At 37.4% G+C, this 19,234-nt stretch overlaps 1 protein-coding gene across 2 annotated transcripts; it reads left to right on the forward strand.

The window, feature by feature from the left end:
* The first annotated feature begins 4,891 nt into the window (after positions 1 to 4,891).
* On the forward strand, positions 4,892 to 18,650 carry ash2l (ash2 like, histone lysine methyltransferase complex subunit). Of its 2 annotated transcripts, XM_088070880.1 has the most exons (17): positions 4,892 to 4,978; positions 6,633 to 6,699; positions 6,812 to 6,957; positions 7,654 to 7,742; positions 7,863 to 7,957; positions 8,362 to 8,457; positions 9,780 to 9,875; positions 10,529 to 10,604; positions 10,788 to 10,805; positions 12,781 to 12,880; positions 13,601 to 13,818; positions 14,526 to 14,693; positions 14,985 to 15,178; positions 16,215 to 16,307; positions 16,392 to 16,490; positions 16,573 to 16,632; positions 18,031 to 18,650. In XM_088070880.1, the coding sequence occupies exons 1-17, from the start codon at positions 4,920 to 4,922 to the stop codon at positions 18,136 to 18,138; spliced, it is 1,782 nt and encodes a 593-aa protein (XP_087927006.1). In that variant the 5' UTR covers positions 4,892 to 4,919; the 3' UTR covers positions 18,139 to 18,650. The 2 variants fall into 2 exon arrangements, with proteins under 2 accessions (XP_087927006.1, XP_087927007.1); XM_088070881.1 differs by lacking the exon at positions 10,788 to 10,805.
* Positions 18,651 to 19,234: the final 584 nt, after the last annotated feature.

A 19,234-nucleotide genomic window follows, 5' to 3' on the forward strand; every position in this document is an offset into this window, starting at 1 on the left:
GAGTCGTTTGTCCTGTTAACTGCAACAAAAACGTAAAGAATTGTTCGGTTTAATGAGAAGCTCACTGACAACTTTATGAGAAGAGCTGCAGGACAATGGAGGACCGAAACTGGAAAAAAATCCAAAATAAATGAATAAATGTGTCAATGCCCAAAATGACAATATTAATCTAATTTAATTTTCCATTTTATTTATCAGTGTATTTATCAGTGTATTCATTTTTCCATTTGCTTATTTATTTATGTATTATTTTCCACTTCGCATATTAGTTCCCAAAGTATCTGACTTGCTGCTGCTGATGAGATAAATCATGAAAACAGGACAAACTCAGAGAGTTTTCCATCATTTTTTATAACTTTACATTTAACTTATTTTAAGTGGTTAGTGCTGAAACACTTAGGTGGATTTATGTATTAGTTAACCCTTTGAAACTAAAAATAAATTGACTATTTCAGTCAAAAACACCAGAAGAAAAAAAAAAAAAGAAAAAATATATATAATATATAAGATATATTTAGATAGATAGATAGATAGATAGATAGATGATATAATTTCTATTATTTTTTTCATCTATCTAAATAGATTAAAAATAATGATAATACAAATGAACAAATAAAACATGATACCAATAATTAATAATTAACTGTTTCCTGGACAATTTCCCTATTTTTTAATTATTATTATTTTTGACTTAATCTTTTCTCTCTCTCTGTCACTCAGGATATTAACTATATTATTTATTATTATTATTATTATCGTTATTAATATTATTGTTATTATATTACTAATATTTCCTTTTCCTGTATTCTCTTAATTACTTGCAAATTGTTGGTCATCATATATAGATAGATATAACATATATGGACACATATATATTATAATATACACTTTCTGGTAATATTGCTGCTGTTTTGCTGCCACAGTGTCTGCATGGGAAAGATCTGATGCTTTTAAGAACATTTATTCTAATATGTTACAAGTTACTGGTTTACTTTTTGTGGTTTTATTTTTGTGCATGTTCTCTCCTGTGGAAACTTTGCATGCAGGGATTTTTTCTTTTCTTTTTTTCCAGCTGAATTAAGATGAACTGCAGGTTTGTGCTTTGGTCAGAGAAGATTATAATGTTTACGTGTACTGAAGGAAACTCTGTGGAAGCTGTGTGGAAGCTGTGTGCTGTGGATTTGTAGTGAAATCCTCCCGTAGTTTCCTCCCTGGATGATGGATTTGTGGTCAGGAATTCTGCAGCTTCAGGAGCAGCCAGAAAAGAGCGGCCGCTGGTTCTGGCTGAAACCTGATGATGCGGGAGACGCCAAAAAATGAGAATCTACCTCAGACTCATTCATCATGTCCTCTCTCTGAGATATAAGCACAGGAGCAGACTGCTGCAAAAACCTACAGCTATGCACACAGCCGGTAGCTTTGTAAAAGGTGTCTTAATCTGACAGACACTTGTGAAGCTGCAGATCCTGTCAGCAAGTATAAAATCTACTTTAGTATTTCCATTTTATACTGCCGTATTGTACATCTCAGACAGAAATATTGCAGTTTTTTTACTCTTATCTGACAGTTTGCAGATTCACATGTATGTATACAGATTTTATACATCAAGTCGAGAAGTCAACAGGCAACTTAGCAAGACATGGCCACCCCAAAGTAGCAAAAAATTAATTTAAAAAATATAGAAAAAGAAAAAAAAAATAGTTACTAGAAAATTACCTGAAAATAAGCAATTAAAAAAGTTTTAAAAAAGAAAGAAATTGAACTGATAATAGCACAAAAAATTTAAAAAAAGAGTATATATTTTTTCTTTAACATGATAACATTAAATATATAATTATCATGATTAGGAATGTAGTGTTCTGGGCATTTTTGCCTAGTTTTTTTTTTTTTTTTGCATTTTTTGCAATATTTCTTACCAAGTTGGTCCCAACTGTTTTTGGAAGAAAAAAAAAAATAAAACCAATTTTCTCAGGTTTCAAAGGGCTCATTAAGTTATCTCTTCTTGGTGCAGAGGCTACGTAGTTTTACATAAATCAAGAAAATTATATATTCTAATAATAAATGTATAAATTGTAACACTTGCACAGTAACTGCTGATACTTTCACTAAAATTTGCTGTTAAATGGGCACAAATTGACACCGCAGCTGGGTAGTGTAATAAATTTAGGATATTAAAGTGAAAACATAGAAATGCACTATGGATTATTAAGGTATAGGTCTAATGCATGCATTTCATGTGACGTTTGGGGGCTGCAAAAATGTTTCTGAGTGCTGATTTTGGCCCGTGGGGGAAATCTACATCATTGCTGAATGTAAAATCCTTCAACACCAAATCAGATTTAAAAAGTCTTTAAATGAAGACACAATGCCGTAAATGAATAGCTATAGCGTGCTCAATATAGCAGCTGATCAGGTGTTTGGATGTGCAAATGTCTTCTTTACGCCAACATTTACATTTACTGTTAACAACGTAAAGAGCGATACGTAAAAAGCTTTGTGACGACGTGAGACCACCCCTCACACGCTCTGAAAGTCAAACATTACTCAGAAGTTTTGTGGGGCCGTTCAGACACCAGTAAAGAGACGTCGAGGACAAAGACAAAGTGTGCCAGCAGACGTCCCACAAAAGAGCACGGGAATGCTGAGAGCACGCCTGGGTGCTGCAATAAATGCCTTCAGGTCTTTGTTAGGGAGATAATAGTTCAGTTCTCTCCTCCTCTTTCCTCTTGAAATGGAGACACATCTGTGACGTTGGCACAAAGTTTCTGACCTTAATTTTGTTTTTCTTTTAGGTTTTAGGCACTAGAGATGTCCAAAAATCCTAGAAACTTCCTAAAATCAGAATAATGTCCTCAAATCCCAGAAACTGTCAACTGTCGGAGAAATGTCCCAAAATCTTATAAACACTGAACAATCAAAGAAATGTCCTAAAACCCAAGAAACATCCTAAAATCCGAGAGATGTCCAAAAATCCTGTGAATATCTCACAATTCCAAAAATGCCCTAAAATTTAAAAAATGTCCTTCATGTCCTTAATTCCCAGAAACTTCCTTAAATGCCAGAAATATCCCTAAAATCCAAAAAAATGTCAGAAATGTCCTCAAATGTGAGCAATGCCCTAAAATGCAAAAACCGGAGGAACTCTGTAATGCAAGAAATGTCCTAAAATCTGAGAAATGTGCTAAAGTCCTGCAAACATCCTAAAATCCAAGAAACTTCCGAAACGTCAAGAGCTGTCGTAAAATCGCTGAACCTGCCTGAAGTCCGAAAAATGTCCTGAAATCTGAGAAATGTCCAAAATCCGAGAAACTTGTATGGGGCTGCTGCGACGGGCCCCTGGCCTCCTGTTATTTTGCCATCGTGGCCCTCAGGCAAAGCGAGGTGAGTAAACTGGTTTAAGTTTATCCAGTTTCGATGTGAGACTTGAACTGGTTTTGGTTCTTTTGACTCCTTGTTCCACTATTTGAACTTATTTTGCATTGATTATTTAATTTGATCTTTTTTTCAATTTGAATTCTGTTTTTATTATTTTGATATTTTATTTATATGGAATTATATATTTATTTTATTTAATTTATATATTTTTTAGATTTTTCTAATTTTAAGCTTTTTTATTCTTTCATCCTGCCAGCTTGTGTCTTCATCATTTCTTCATCACCTCCTCCTCTTTCCTCCCTGACTCTGTCCGTCTTCCTCTGTCCTGCAGAGACAAAGCTCGGGGTCAGCGAGGGTCAAGCCTACCGGTGACATCTGCTAATTGTCCTGATGGGACGGCCTGTCCTGTCCCCTCAATACCAGCAGCTCTGTGGGAGTCTGTAGCTGCGAGCACGCTGGCAGCTGCCGCCTTCATGGCTCCGCAGGATCTCCGAACCCCCCGCGGACCCCGTTTTACCGTAAGACGAACGTCCTCTTGGGTTATTAGGAGACTGTGAGCTATAATGTGGATTTAAAGATGCGACTGTTACCTGAATGTGAAGTTAATGAAGCATTTGGAGGCAGATCAAAGTGTGCATGCAGACAAACATAAACGCGTAAAAAGGCAGTAATAAAGAGTAACTAAGGACATTTACACAAGTATTAAGGACAATTTCAGATTCTTGTTGTAATTGAGTATTTCCTCAAAAACATGGGAAAAAGGCTATAAGCAACTTAACAAGAAACAAGAGATAAAAATTAAGCATTAAAAAAAAGAAAATAAGCAACAAAAAAGTAAAATTGAATAAAAAACAAACGCAAACATGAACATTTATGCATGTGTTATGCACAATTTAAAAAAAAAAGCAGAAAACAAATTAACACAATTAATACAACAGAGGGATAATTAAATAGTTAGAAATAAAAGTTAGCTGATAAATTTATATTTGTATTTTTTATAGAGAATTTATACAATATATAATTTATATTCATTATAATATAGGATTTATGAATATATGTATAATAATGGAATTATTATTATTATTGTTGTTGTTGTTATTATTGTTGTTGTTGTTATTGTTATTGTTGTTGTTGTTGTTGTTATTACTGCAATCTTGGTCATGACTTCTTTGGAAAAGAGCATCTGAATCTCAGTGGGACTGTTCCTGGTTTAGAGTAGATTATATTTAATTAAATAATTATTTATACATATATAAAATTAAAACACTTTATATATATTATTATTATTTATAGTAGTAGTAGTAGTATCCTAAGAATAATAGCCACTAAATCTGGTTCATATTTCAGTATTTAAATATCCAGGTGTAAAATGGTCTGTCTTATTAATTATTTAGCAGAAGTTGGGTCACTTTTTTGCAGATTATTGTTAGATTTCCAGCCCGGCGCTCAGCTGCAGTTCCGCTGTCCTCCTGCGGTGTCGCTGCTGAGCCGCAGCTCTGACCCGGAAGCAGAAACAGTTTTTTTTGTTTTCATTGATTTGAAAGATGGCGTCTGAAGCGGAGGCGGGCAGCGCTGCTACCACCGAACCGGAGCCCGCAGACGGGTATGTCGGCCTCATGCCAGCTTTATTTTACCGTCACAAATGTGTACACGATGTTTCCGATCATACGCGGAAATATAGAGTTTATTTCCGCTCGTTTTCGGCTTTAAACGGTGTTAGCAAACAGGCTAGCTAACGTTAGCCGTAAACCGTTAGAGCTCAGCTGCTCTTTGTCAACAAAAACACCCAAAAATCAGATTAATGTTTAATGTTTGCCTCTCTGCCGGCACAGGTATGAAGTCCTCCGAGCATCAATTACTTCATGTGTCCCTCTGATCGTCTCTTACGTGTTAATTAACCCCGCAGGACGGACCGCGTCTGAATAATGTGAATTTTAAGTAAATAAATCTTTGTTTATTTAGCACAATTTATCTCAGGAGGAAGAACAACGTTCAAATTATAGCGCAAAACATCGTCGTCAACCCACCATAAAAGCGGGAAAAAATAGAATAACAAAAAAGACTTTTAATTTTTCTTCTGTTAGTTTTTTCTTTGTCTTTTTCTTTTTTCTTCTCTCTCTCTCTCTCTCTCTCTCTCTCTCTCTCTCTCTATATATATATATATATATATATATATATATATATATATATATTTAAATATGTTTATTTTTTATGATTCCTGTGTTCTATTAATTGTATACTATTTTATTGCGTATATATGCTTTATTTTTAAGTTAACTATCATATTCTATTTTATTTTATGATATAGAATATATATATATATATATATATATATATATATATATATATATATATATATATATATATCAGGATAAAATTAAAGTATTTATATATGTATATACTTTAATTTTATACTATATACATATATATATAACCATTTTTTGTATGTTATTAGTTTTGCTCATTAAACTCGTAAAAATGCTGATAAAAAAATAAATTAAGACATTTATTTAATGCAAATATAAAAGGGACAGCATATTAATGAACATCAGTATAAAATACAAATGTAAATATGTCAGAGTTAGCAGGACTGCTAATTTACATTTGTAGTACCAAAAATATCAAGAACTAAAGAAAAAAACAGCAGTTCATACAGAGGACAAAAACATGATCCAGACAACAAAAGTGACAAACATAAAAATATTTAAGACAAAGAATAAACCAATTAAAGATAGAAAGACGTAAGTCAGAACTTTTTAAACATGAGCAAAGGGCAATGTGTAAGAAACGATCCAGAAATTAATAAGAAATTAGTAGTTGCAAAAAAATTAGCTAAAAAGTAGAACAAAACAGCAAAATAGATAAAAAAAAATTTTTAAAATGACCTGAAAAGGGCTTTAAAAATTTAAATTTACAATTATAATTACTGCATTCTGGATATTTCCCCCAGCCTATAAAGATAAAAGATCTAAATCTAGTCACATCTTTCAATTTGCACAATTTTTTCAAAGTTGCTCATTGCCTGTTTTGTACCATGTTTTCGAAAGAAATCAAACCACTGGGGTCAGGTTTTAAAGGGTTAAATGCTTTTGACAGGCATCAGGTTGTGTAAAGTTAAATCAGAACTGGTGTAGTTTGATGTTTTGTGTTTTTTTTCACCTTTAAGGATTTATTCTGTTCTTTGTACCAGTTAATATGAACTCACCATTCGTATCTTTTTGGGTTAATATCTGATTAATGTTTCTGTTGACTTTCAGGGATGCTGCATTCGGTGAGCTGCCCACCAGCATGGATACCGAATCATCAAATGGCAAAGAGGGAATGGTAAAATTGTTAGAAATTATTGTATTTTACTTATTTTCTTTGTACGTGTGTGTTTCCTTTTATTGCGTGCGATACACTCGCTGTTTTTACAAGCAGACTTTGTTCCTCACAGGAAACAGCCGGCGAAGGCTCGGAGGCGGCTGATGCTCTGACGGGATCTGGAGACGAGGAGAGCGGGAGGCAGCTGGGAGAGGTGGAGCTGCAGTGTGCCTTGTGCATGAAGTGGTTCACTGCGGACACGTTTGGCATCGACACCGCGTATGTACGCTTATTTAAATATCAGCTGTTGCGAGACAATACAGTAATTATATTTTTCATAATTCAATCTTCTCTCTATCTCCTTGATATTTTGTGTTTGAATTTTGATCTTTGCATTTGTTTTTCCATCTCATGTAAGCTTCTGGCAGTATTTTATATTCTTTATTTTGTATTTTTATCTGTTTTTTGTTTGTTTGTTTGTTTTTGCATTTCATATAAAGTGTCTCTGAGTACCTAGAAAAGCACTATATAAGTCCTGTCAATTATTATTGTTTTTATTATTGTTGGAAGACGGAGTTAAAAAAAATAAAATAAAATGTAAACTGTTTTAATTTAGTTTAATTAATTTAATGTAGTTTAATTTAAGTTTTTATTTTTCATGATCCCTCTGTTGTATCAGTTTTAATTTGATTGTCATTATTTGCTTTATTATTTTTTTATTAATTATTTTATTTTAATGCAATTGATTAGTATACACAATATACAATATACAAGTATATAATTTACAAATTATTTATTTTAATAAATATAAATTACTATTTAGTCAGACTAATAAACACACATACACACATATGTATATATGTGTGTGTACTTTTGTTTTAATTTACTTTTTTAATGATCCCTCTGTTGTGTTAATTGTGTTCAGTTTTATTTGTTAAATTGTATTAATATTATTATTATTATCTTTCTCTTCAGGACCTGTCTTCCCTTCATGACCAATTACGTGTTCCACTGTAACGTGTGCCATCACAGCGGCAACACGTACTTCCTCAGGAAACAAGCAAGTAGGTGCCCTGTTTGTGACCAAATACCGAAAATTAACAAAATAGTGAATTCAAGCTTCGTCATACTTTCTTTCTGCACTTTAAATCTTTGACCAACCAGTGATACTTTCTGCGTTGTAGACTTGAAGGAGATGTGTCTCACAGCGCTCGCTAACCTGACATGGCGGTCCAGAACGCAAGACGAACACCCAAAAACGATGTTCTCCAAAGACAAGGCGAGCATAAGATTTTTCAGTAATTTTGGGGTTCATAGTGGAATATGCTAAATAAAAATGCCACGCAATTCTCATTTTCTGCTATCAAAAAATTGCAAAAATGCAAAAAAAAAAAAACAAACAAAAAAAAACAGGCATTTTTTTATTTTTATGGGTCAGAATTGGAATATACAGAATAGAAATGTCACACAGTTCTCTTCTTCTTCTATTAAAAAAAGAAGAAAAAAGATAAAAGGACAACAGAAAGTCTTCTGAAATCAGAAATTGTCCCAGGTTAAAAAAAATCAACCAATTATAGTCAGTGAGACAAGTGAATATTAAATAAAGAATAATCCCCCATAAAGAGTTGTGATTACTAAATCACTCATCGAAGTATTTTTGTCTTTATGAATTTCTCTCTGCAGGATATCATCCCCTTCATTGACAAGTACTGGGAGTGCATGACAACTCGTCAGAGACCGGGGAAGCTCACCTGGCCCAACAACATCGTGAAGACGATGGTAACGCCGTGAAGTGTGTGTAAAACGTGTGAGCCAGCAGGACTGGACGGGTGTGACGTGTAGCCAGCAGCAGTGGGGAGACATTTAGGTCCAGACGCTCTTTACTCTCCGAGTAAAGATTGTTTCCATTTCATACGTTTATAATCCGAATCAGAGCAGAATCTGGTTTTATTACCAAGTGCATTTACATTGACTTGGTGTTATTGTGTAAAAAAATTAACATAAAGGAAGAATAAAAACATTGAATTGAAAAAGTGTAAAAGATAAAAATATAGAAGCAATTTAAAAATATAATGAAAAAACAATACAAAGAACACAAAATGTATGTGCAAAAATAATGCCAAACATATGCCAAACTACAGGCAGAAGCTGTGTGACCCGTCATGCCCTTCACAGCTCTTCACTCTGGGTTTCCGGCACGTTTTCCAAAATATTAGATGGGCGATGACATGCTGGTCTCTGTGTAAAAAAGCAAAGCCGGTTTAATGAAGGATCTTTGTTGCGGTGGTATTGCAGGATCTCTGTAGGGCCGCCCACTGAAAGCCCGAAATTTGAAACATCAGTTGTAGACGGCTGAGATTCCCTCAAGTCAAACAGGCCTTTTTTGTTTTTGTTTTGTTATTTTTTTGTCCGTCTGTGTGCAGTGGAGGCATATTCGTCCCCAGATTTAGCTGCAGAGTGAGCACTCTTCACCGTGATGCTGCTGCCCAGAGGAAGAGAAGATTTTCCCGTCAGGCTCCCTGATAATGTTATCTGCTTACTTGTGCTAAAAAGTGGTGAATTTACAGCTCACAGCAACTTCATATGATACAATCATTTCATTTATTTATTATACGAACAACACATTAATCAGCATTTCTGTAGATGTGCCAGTGTGCCATCAGGCTAATATTCACCTGCAGTCCTTTTGCAAGATTTGGCAAAATTCACATAACGACAGCAGGACAACGTAAAGACAGCAACAGCTACAACAAACAGGAACAAGAACAAGAATAACAAGAATAAAAAAATCTTCAAAAATAAATAAAAGGTTAAAAATATGATCAATATGTTTTGTTTGATATCCAGTGTGTCTCCCCAAACGTCCCTCTGAACCTCGGTCAAACTCTAAATGGTTTTAAAGGGAACAGACAGCTGAATATTGAACATCATTCTCAGTCGATTCTGTCCAGTTCTTCAAATGCTTTGAATCTCCGTTATCTGCAGTTTTTTAAAGCCCCAAACTTTTGACCCCTTTATGAAGGAAATTTACAGATTAAAAAAATGTAATGCTTTTAATGTAATTACATAGTAAAAGTTTTGTGACGTGCTTTTTTTTCCAGAGTAAAGAGCGAGACGTCTTCCTGGTGAAGGAACACCCCGACCCCGGCAGCAAAGACCTAGAGGAGGAGTACCCCAAATTTGGCCTGTTGGATCAGGTACTCACGGCTCAGCTGCAGAAACAGAAAGATGTTTGTTTAAAGCATTTTATTGAGAGGGGTTAATTTGCACAAATTATTAAAAAATATACACAAACAGAAATGATTGAAAACAACTGTAGCGTGAAAATGTTAGTGCACTGAAATAACGAGTTCAGACACCACTCTTCTCTATTAAAATATGAAAATAAACAATGATAATAAAAAAGAGAAACAAACAAAACAACAAACAAAATGCACAACCCACCCAACCTCGACAAAAAATAATCAAATGGCATCACACTGTTGTTGTTTTCTCCAAATATTGAATAAAAAAGATTCCAAGATGGCATCAAATAATTTCATCTGCTCGTTTCTAATAAATCTGATCCTCTCCGGCTCAGGAGCACTGACGATATCATCAGTGAATATAATATACGTTAGGGAAGCTTCCACCCCTCCACTGCGTCAGCAAGCACTTCTTAGCTGACAAAAGTGTTGTTAAGTTGTCTGATGTCTCAGAAATATTAAAAGTAACAGCTTGTGGCTCAGGCTCAATTCTTGAATCAAGAATTTCTGAAATTATACCGAAAATGTTGCCGATGTTTGTTTGTGAGTTTTGCGTGTTTTTTTATATCTGAAGTCTAATTTGAGTTTGTGTTTCTGTTCTGCAGGACCTGGGAAACATCGGACCGTCGTACGACACACAGAAACAGACCACTGCCGCTCCCGCTGCCGGAGGACTCAACGGTAAGAATAAAAACCCGAATCTAAACTGAAAAATAAACATGTCACATGTCATCATTCTGTATCAACAAAAGCCATGTGCAGGTAATGTCTGACATCACCGTCCCGTTTATAAACGCCGCTAAAGCTGAGAGTCGGAGCGTGTTAAAAGTGGTGACCATGGCGATTTTGTTCATTGTGTTCCAGGTGGATCTTCTTTCTCAGGTGAATATTTGTTGGTATTTTGGCATCTGGAGCTGATCGGTGTGTTTTTTGTGTGTCTGGATAGAAGTTGGCCCTGAGGTTTTCTCAAAAAGCATCTTGCGGACAACTTCATCCAAACCCCCACCCCCACCCTCCTGTCTGCTCTCTGCACCCCCTCCCTAAAGCTTTGATCGGTGAACGTAGCTTCCTCGTCTCTGGCTTGCTGCTGTCGGGCTCTGAAATCCCCTAAAAATCTCCTGAAATGACACTCGACTCTCCGAATGGCGACATGTGTGAGAGCCGAGTGCCATTTTTGATTTGCCATCGGCTTTCATCCAATGCTGATTAGCCTCATCCTCTCGCCTCCATTTGTAATTTTTGTGGTCAGATCATCATCCAAATACTCACTGAATTCTGTTAAATGTGAGTTTGAAGGTTAAAATGCAAAGTTGTAGTTTGTAGTTGGAAAACATGATGGGATTTTTGAAGATTTTCAAAGAGAGACATATTTTATTTTTATTTCTTAGTTTATTTGACAGCGACGATGCAGCCAACAGGGGTTAGAGAGGGGTTAATTTGCACAAATTATTTAAAAAAAATACACAAACAGAAATTATTGAAAACAAATGTAGCGTGAAAATACTGGTGCATTGAAATAACAAGTGCAGTCACTCTTCTCCAGGATTTTTAAAAATGATGCGGCAAACAGTCGAAAACCAGTTACTGATGTGATGCATAACAGGCTTCTATCCAAGGCTGATTTGCAGCCTCTGTCCCTGTTTGGGCTTTTCTATCTTAGAATAAAACTAAACATCTTAAAAACATGCATCAAATTAGGCACAAAATAACATATTTTCAAGATCTCATAAAATGTACAAGTTAACATATTGACGTAGGGACCATTTATACGGCAACTTTTCCTGCATGAAACGTTTGTTTCAATTTGACCTTTGATTCACACGACAACAGCGTTTCTGGGACTTTAGAAATCAGGTACCAGAGTGTAATATTTTGGAAACGCCACCGCTTCTGTGCAGATCCCGTGAGAACGGTGACGTCACGGCCGCATTTAAAGCGTGCACGTGGTCTTCTTCTGTGGTGTGTCATTACAAAGTTACACCACCAGCTTCTGGCCCTTCAGTGAATATTACAGCGGTTTAGTTGTTTTTGCAGATCTGCGTACACGAGGATCGTTCTCACGATGTTATCATATTAATGCAAAGTTTAAAAACCCCCACAACTTTTACATTTTTATTAGGGCCGTTCTCATATAAACGTGTCACCCAAAATCAAAAATACATATTTTTGCGCTCACTGTTTTGGTGTGAGCTGCAGAGTGTTTGAGATATCGGCCGCAGAGATGTCTGTCTTCTCTCTAATGTAATTAAACTAGATGGTGCTCGGCCTGTGGTGCTCAAAACACTGAAAACTTTATACTTTCTGCAGAACCACACCTGCCAACCCTGTCGCTTTTTTCCACGTTTTGTGGAATATTTGCACGTTTTAATATCTGAACTAGTTGACTTGATATAGTTTTTCAGACACGATGGAGAAACAAACACTATCATTTGAGTTATAAGCTTTCCAAAAGGCAAACAGTGCTTTGCTGTTTACATTTTTAAACATTTTTTTCTCGTCTGTATATAAAGAGTTTGATTTTCCATCTAACTGATGTTATTCCAGTGAAGGGAGAGCAGAAATAGAGCAATGTGGGTCACATTCAAGAGGCTGATAGTGTTTGGAAAATGCCACGCCAACTAATTGCTGCCTTTTTTGTGCCTGCTGTTTCCCCGTGTTCACCAAACGCTAAATAACCTGCTTTTACTTTGTGTGCGAATCTTTGTGTGTGTGTGTGTGTGTGTGTGTGTGTGTGTGTGTGTGTGTGTGTGTGTGTGTGTGTGTGTGTGTGTGTGTGTGTGTGTGTGTGTGCGCGCGTGCATGCATGCATGCATATTTTAACACTCAGGAGTGTAATCTGTCTTGTGTTATTTTGAAGGTGCTTTGGCTCCTGGCCCCGGAAAAGGAAGAGGGGCCAAACGTAAACAGCAGCAGCAGCAGGAAGGCACAGCTGCAGGAGCCACTAAGAGAACCAGAAGGTATAGAAACACACACACACACACACACACACACACACACACACACACACACACACACACACAGTGTTGAGTGTTGCAGTTTAAATTTAAAGATGTCGGAGCACTTTATTATGTTCATGAGCTTTCAAACTGTAATGTGGAAACGATAAGGACGCTACAAAGAAGACGTGTTGTGTTTTATCGCTCAGAGCGGTCAAACGTGTTAATAAATACAACAACATTTACAGGATAGTATAAATCAAAGACAACAAGAAGCCCAGAAAACAGAGTGGAAAAATTGTCACGTTTTTGTATTTGTTCACGTTTGAAAATGTTGTTTATATATTGTAAAATAATGAGAGGCGGCGTTGATAGTTTGTCGTGTGACTCATGCGTAGCTATTTAGCACGGCTGTGAATGCTCGCGTTATTTCACTCTACGCGACCTCCTGTGTCGTCTATGAAAAAGGCCGCTCTGGACAGTATATTTCCTTCCTTCCTAAACGCAAACTTACCCAACTTACTCACTCAGCTTGTGCTCCTTTTCCCCTAAATTATCTTATTATCTTTGCACCTCTTTATAATAAATCTGTATCTTTTATTATGTTTTATTGCTCTGTAAAGCACTTTACAGCTGCACGCAGCTGCTCACTGCTCTGCAGAGGATGGATCACATGTAGAGGACAGTTTCTCTGCATAACGCACATGAAAATAAAGAATTCTTCTTCCTCCTTTACCGCAGCGACCCTCTGTTCTCGGCCCAGCGCCTGCCTCCTCACGGTTACCCCTTGGAGCACCCGTTTAACAAAGACGGGTACCGTTACATCCTGGCAGAGCCGGATCCTCACGCTCCGGATCCGGAGAAGCTGGAACTGGACTGCTGGGCCGGAAAACCCATTCCTGGTGATCTGTACAGGGCCTGTCTGTACGAGAGGGTGCTGCTGGCCCTACACGACAGAGGTACAAGTTGTTTAACCGTAACCCTTTGAAACCTTTGCAAATTTAGCTTAATTTCTTTCCAAAACATGGGAGGAAGGCAGTTAGCAACAACAAAAAAATTAGTAAGAAATAAGTAAAAAAAATAATAAAAAAGACACCAAACAAACAGAAACAGAGTGAAAAAAAAGAAGAGCAAGAAATGACCTGAAAAAATTATGCGTTTTTAAATCTACTTTTTTTTTTGTCATTTATGGTACATTTCCTGCGAAGCTTCCACCTGCCTTTTGTCCCGTGTTTTAATTAATTTACAAATAAATGAAGAAGACTTGAACTTTCCACTAGATATTCGTGCATTCAATTTTTTATAGGTGAATCTCAGTTTTATACTTTTGAAACACCAAACAAACAAACAAAAAGGAAATGTGAAAAAAAAGAAAATAAAAGCCTGAAATAACCTTTAAAAAAAGCTAAAAATAATAATAATTCTGTAAAATCATTTTAAATATCTTATTATGATAATTATAGTTTCCTGGACATTTTTCCCTAGCTTTTTTTAAAAACAATTTTAAATCTACTAATTTATACCAATTTATGGGACATTTCTTGCCAAGTTGCTGATTGCTTTTTGTCTGGTGTTTTTCAAAGAAATTTCAAGGGGTTAAATAAGAAAGTTACTTTTTGTCACGTTTATATGATGAACACAAGACAAACTCATGTTCACGCTGCAGCGCCTCAGCTGAAGATCTCTGACGACCGCCTGACTGTGACCGGGGAGAAGGGCTACTCCATGGTGCGAGCCTCGCACGGCGTGCGGAAAGGCTCGTGGTACTTTGAGGTCACGGTCGATGACATGCCTGCAGAGACGGCGGCTCGGCTCGGCTGGTCTCAACCGCTCGGTCAGTGGGGCTCCTCTCTTACACGAAACTTTTTACACTCAGAAAGATACTTTGCATGAAACCTCACTAACTGTTTCCTGAACACACACATTCCTCTCAAATCATGTAAACTTTCTTTCATATGAAACAACCTTTTTTGATATTATTAGATAATAGATGGTTTTTAGCTCTGAACATGATAGAGAGATAGAGAGAAATCGGTTTTCAGTTGTGTTTTTGATTTTAATAGCTGAAAATAAAGCACTTAAGGACTTTTTAGGATCATTCTTGAAATGCTGTGATCTATTTTAGGCAACCTTCAGGCGCCTCTGGGTTACGACAAGTTCAGCTACTCGTGGCGCAGCAAGAAGGGCACGCGCTTCCACCAGTCGATAGGAAAGCATTACTCCTCGGCCTACGGCCAGGGAGACACGCTGGGCTTCTTCATCGAGCTGCCTGACAATACAGAGACCGCCAAGGCTCTGCCGGACACGTACAAGGACAAGGTAACACCCGAAACACCGTGACACTCACACCAAAGCTGCACTGACACTGAAGCTGCACACACACTGAGTCTGCACACACACACTGAATCTGCACACACACTGAGTCTGCACACACACACTGAGGCTGCACACACACTGAATCTGCACACACACTGAATCTGCACACACTGAGGCTGCACACACACTGAAGCTGCACACACACTGAATCTGCACACACACTGAGGCTGCACACACACTGAATCTGCACACACACTGAGGCTGCACACACACTGAATCTGCACACACACTGAGTCTGCACACACACTGAATCTGCACACACACTGAGGCTGCACACACACTGAATCTGCACACACACACTGAGGCTGCACACACACTGAATCTGCACACACACTGAGGCTGCACACACACTGAATCTGCACACACACTGAATCTGCACACACACTGAATCTGCACACACACTGAGGCTGCACACACACTGAGGCTGCACACACACTGAATCTGCACACACACTGAATCTGCACACACACACTGAGGCTGCACACACACTGAATCTGCACACACACACTGAATCTGCACACACACTGAGGCTGCACACACACTGAATCTGCACACACACTGAATCTGCACACACACTGAAGCTGCACACACACTGAAGCTGCACACACACTGAGTTTTAAGGTGTGTAACTTTTGCTGGTGACATTTTAAAAATGGAGAAAAAACAGAAATAAGTACAATGAAAAGATTTATCATTTCTAAAAAAAAAAAAAGAGAGAGAAATGTAGCTTATTTAGCTTAGTTGATCTTTTGTAAATGTGTAATCAGTAAGTATAACATACCCTCCACAAATACAAAAAAAGATTTGGAAAATGCAGCTGCTAATGCACAAAAAAAATCCAGTGTACGTGAATGGTCATGTGATACGCGTTTCCTGACGTGTTTGTATGGATGGAGATTATTTCTGTTTTTATTTTTATAAAATTCTCAAACTTACACAACTTCATTTTTGACCTGTTGAATCCGCTCTCTCTTTTCAGGCTCTTATTAAGTTCAAGAGCTACCTGTACTTTGAGGAAAAGGACTATGTGGACAAAGCAGAAAAAAGCTTGAAGTCAATGAGCCCCAGCAGGGTGAGAAAACCTTTCAAAACAAAATCCAGTAAAAAAAAAAATGGTGCTGCTCGCTGCTGTAAACTCGTGGATGCTGTTTTCCAGATGATCTTCTATAAAAACGGAGTGAGCCAAGGTGTCGCCTTTGAACACCTGTTTGAAGGCATGTACTTTCCCGCCATCTCACTCTACAAGAGCTGCACGGTCAGTACGCGTGTTGTGTTTCGATTTTTTTGTATTAATTATTTTTAGTGTGCTAAACTTTACATTCTCACTCTCTTTTCAGGTGTCAGTTAATTTTGGGCCACATTTCAAACACCCTCCGAAGGACCTCAAGTACCAGCCGGTGAGGGTTTCTGTAAAAATCACATCTGCTGTTGTTTGATTAATCCACTGTGGTTGCTCTTGTGACTCTGCACCACTCTGGAACCTGATATCTCAGGAAACTCCATCTAATTTTTTCTTTTTTTTCTTTTTTTTACAAATTTGGCACAAACATCTGTTTGAACCGTGAGTTGATAAGATTTTGGTGGTCAAAGGTGTAGGTCACTGTGAACTCATCTGTCTCGTTTTTTTGAACGCGATAACTCAAGAGCGCCTTGAGGGAGTTTTACAAATTTGGCACAAACATTTGCTTACACTCAACAATGGAATAATTCGATTTTGGTGGTCATAGGTCCAAGGTCACTGTGACTGATTTGATTTGGTGGTTAGAGGTGTAGGCCATTGTGACTCTGACTGTCTCAAGAACACCTAGAGGGAATTTGTCCAATTTAGTACAAACGTCCACTTTGACTTGACGGTGAATTGATTGGTTTTTGGTGGTCAAAGGTTGCTGTGCACTCCTTTGTCTGATTCTTGTCAACGTCATATCTTAAGGAACACCTTAAGGAACACCTTGAGGGATTTTTTAAAAATTTGACACAAACATCCCCTTTGACTCAAGGATAAACTGATTTTATTTTGGTGGTCATGGCTAATAGCCCACTGTGACATTGTGTCCTTCTTGTAAACAGACTACCTCAAAATCCCTTGAAGGAATTTTCATCAAATTTGGCACAAACGTCCATTTGGACTCTATGATGAATTGGTTTGATTTTAGTGGTTAGAAGTCAAAGGTCAAGGTCAGGGAGACCTCATCTGTCTCTTTCTTGTTAACAAGATATCTCAAGAAAGCTGTGAGGGAATTTCTTCAAATTTAGCACAAACGTTCACTTGTACTCAAGGATGAACTGACGACATTTTAGTGATCAAAGGTCACTGTGACCTTGCATCCTTCTCATTTTTGTGAAAGCATAGCTGAAAAAGGTCTTGATGGAGTTTCCTCAAATTTGGCACAAACGTTCATTACAACTAAAGCATGAACTGATTACAGTTTGGTGATTAAAAGGTCACTGTGACCTCACAAAACATGTTTTAAGCCATAACTGGACAATTCATCAAGTGTGACAAAATTTCAGGCAAAGTTTTGATAGGATAAAATGATGAAGAACTACAATTTTTTATCCAAATGTCAACTTCGTTGTGGCGACATTGTTTTCTGTCTGTCACTCGGCGCCATATCTCAGGAATAAAAATGGAGACTTTTGGTCAGATGTTGAGTTGGTGACACTAAACTGCTGATTGCAGAGATGTTGTGTTTGTGAAGCGTCCACGTTTTCACAGACATGGATTTAAACCTGAACAGGTTTACGGAGACATACGACGACGAGGCGGTAATTTTAGTATCTTTTCTCCATCTCAGATGAGCGACATGGGCTGGGGCGCCGTGATCGAACACACTCTGGCCGACATGCTGTACCACGTGGAGACGGATGTGGACGGACGGCGCAGCCCTCCGTGGGAAGGCTGAACACGGCTCGATACTCAGTACGCTCACACGCCCCAGTCAAAACATCGATCAGCCTCTGACCGTAAAATCAAACACCACATGCTGCAGTAGCACAAAAAAAAGTTATGGCTGATTTGCAACGTAAGTTTTGGAAGACCTCAAATACGCTCTAAAAACGACAACACCAAGCTGAAAGTGAATGGCTGCGTATTATTTTTTGTTAGCGTGCCATCTGCAGACATTCCTCTCTGAACATCTGACGACTGAATCGACTTATTTTTGGTGCTCTGCTCTAAAATCTGTATATTTTGAAGTTTTGCGGTAGAGACTCATCATGTTGAACCTCTGATGTTCTGCATGTCGTCGCGGCCAAACAGACCGACACCGACACGTCACCTGTAGACGAGAGCTGATTCTCAAGTCTTTAGTGGATTCAGTGTTTTTTTTGCTAAATTTATTTGTTTTACAATGTGTGTCAGTTATTTACTGTTTTATACTCTGGGTTAAATAAATAAAAAATGCTACATGGACAAGGTGAAACTCATTCATGAAATTTGGATTTCAAACGAAGAAATTTCACTTCAAACTTTTGTTACTGATGTTTTTTTGCTTGTACATCTTTAAAAGTAAATAGGGCTGCAAGAAACGATTTTGCCCTTTTCCACAAAAATTAGTATAAAACTCCACAGAAATTAGGCCAAATTAGACTCCTTTCCCATTGCCAGGAGACCAGAGCAGCGAACAGTAAGTTAGTATGCCTTACCTCATTCTCCTGAACGTGATATTTTAACCCTTTGAATCAACGTCAGTTTATTTGTCCTGTGCTCAGACATCTTCCTCAAGCTATTTCACACTTTCAAACTTAAGCAAATTGGTTTGATTTCTTTACAAAACATGGAGGGAAAAAAAGGCACTTGACAAGAAATATCCCACAATTGTAAAGAAAAAAAACAATAAGTGAAAGTTGACATGAAAAAAGCTTGAAGACACTTTTGTTCGACATTTTTCCCCACAAATTTAACATGCTAGCATTATTAGCACAAGTCTATGGCATTTCTTATTGCATAAATTAGCTTAGCGGTTAGCTGCCTTTTCCTCTACCTCATAATAAATCCAG

The sequence above is a fragment of the Plectropomus leopardus genome, chromosome 20 (assembly GCF_026936395.1).
Source record: "Plectropomus leopardus strain MGB_pleo_1.0 chromosome 20, ASM2693639v1, whole genome shotgun sequence".
NCBI lineage: Eukaryota > Metazoa > Chordata > Actinopteri > Perciformes > Serranidae > Plectropomus > Plectropomus leopardus.

Coding starts and splice junctions, on each gene's coding strand:
- ash2l (XM_088070880.1), top strand. CDS start 4,920: ATGGCGTCTGAAGCGGAGGCGGGCAGCGCTGCTACCACCGAACCGGAG. Junction 12,881..13,600: donor GCCACTAAGAGAACCAGAAG/GTATAGAAACAC, acceptor CCTTTACCGCAG/CGACCCTCTGTTCTCGGCCC. Junction 16,633..18,030: donor AGGACCTCAAGTACCAGCCG/GTGAGGGTTTCT, acceptor TCTCCATCTCAG/ATGAGCGACATGGGCTGGGG.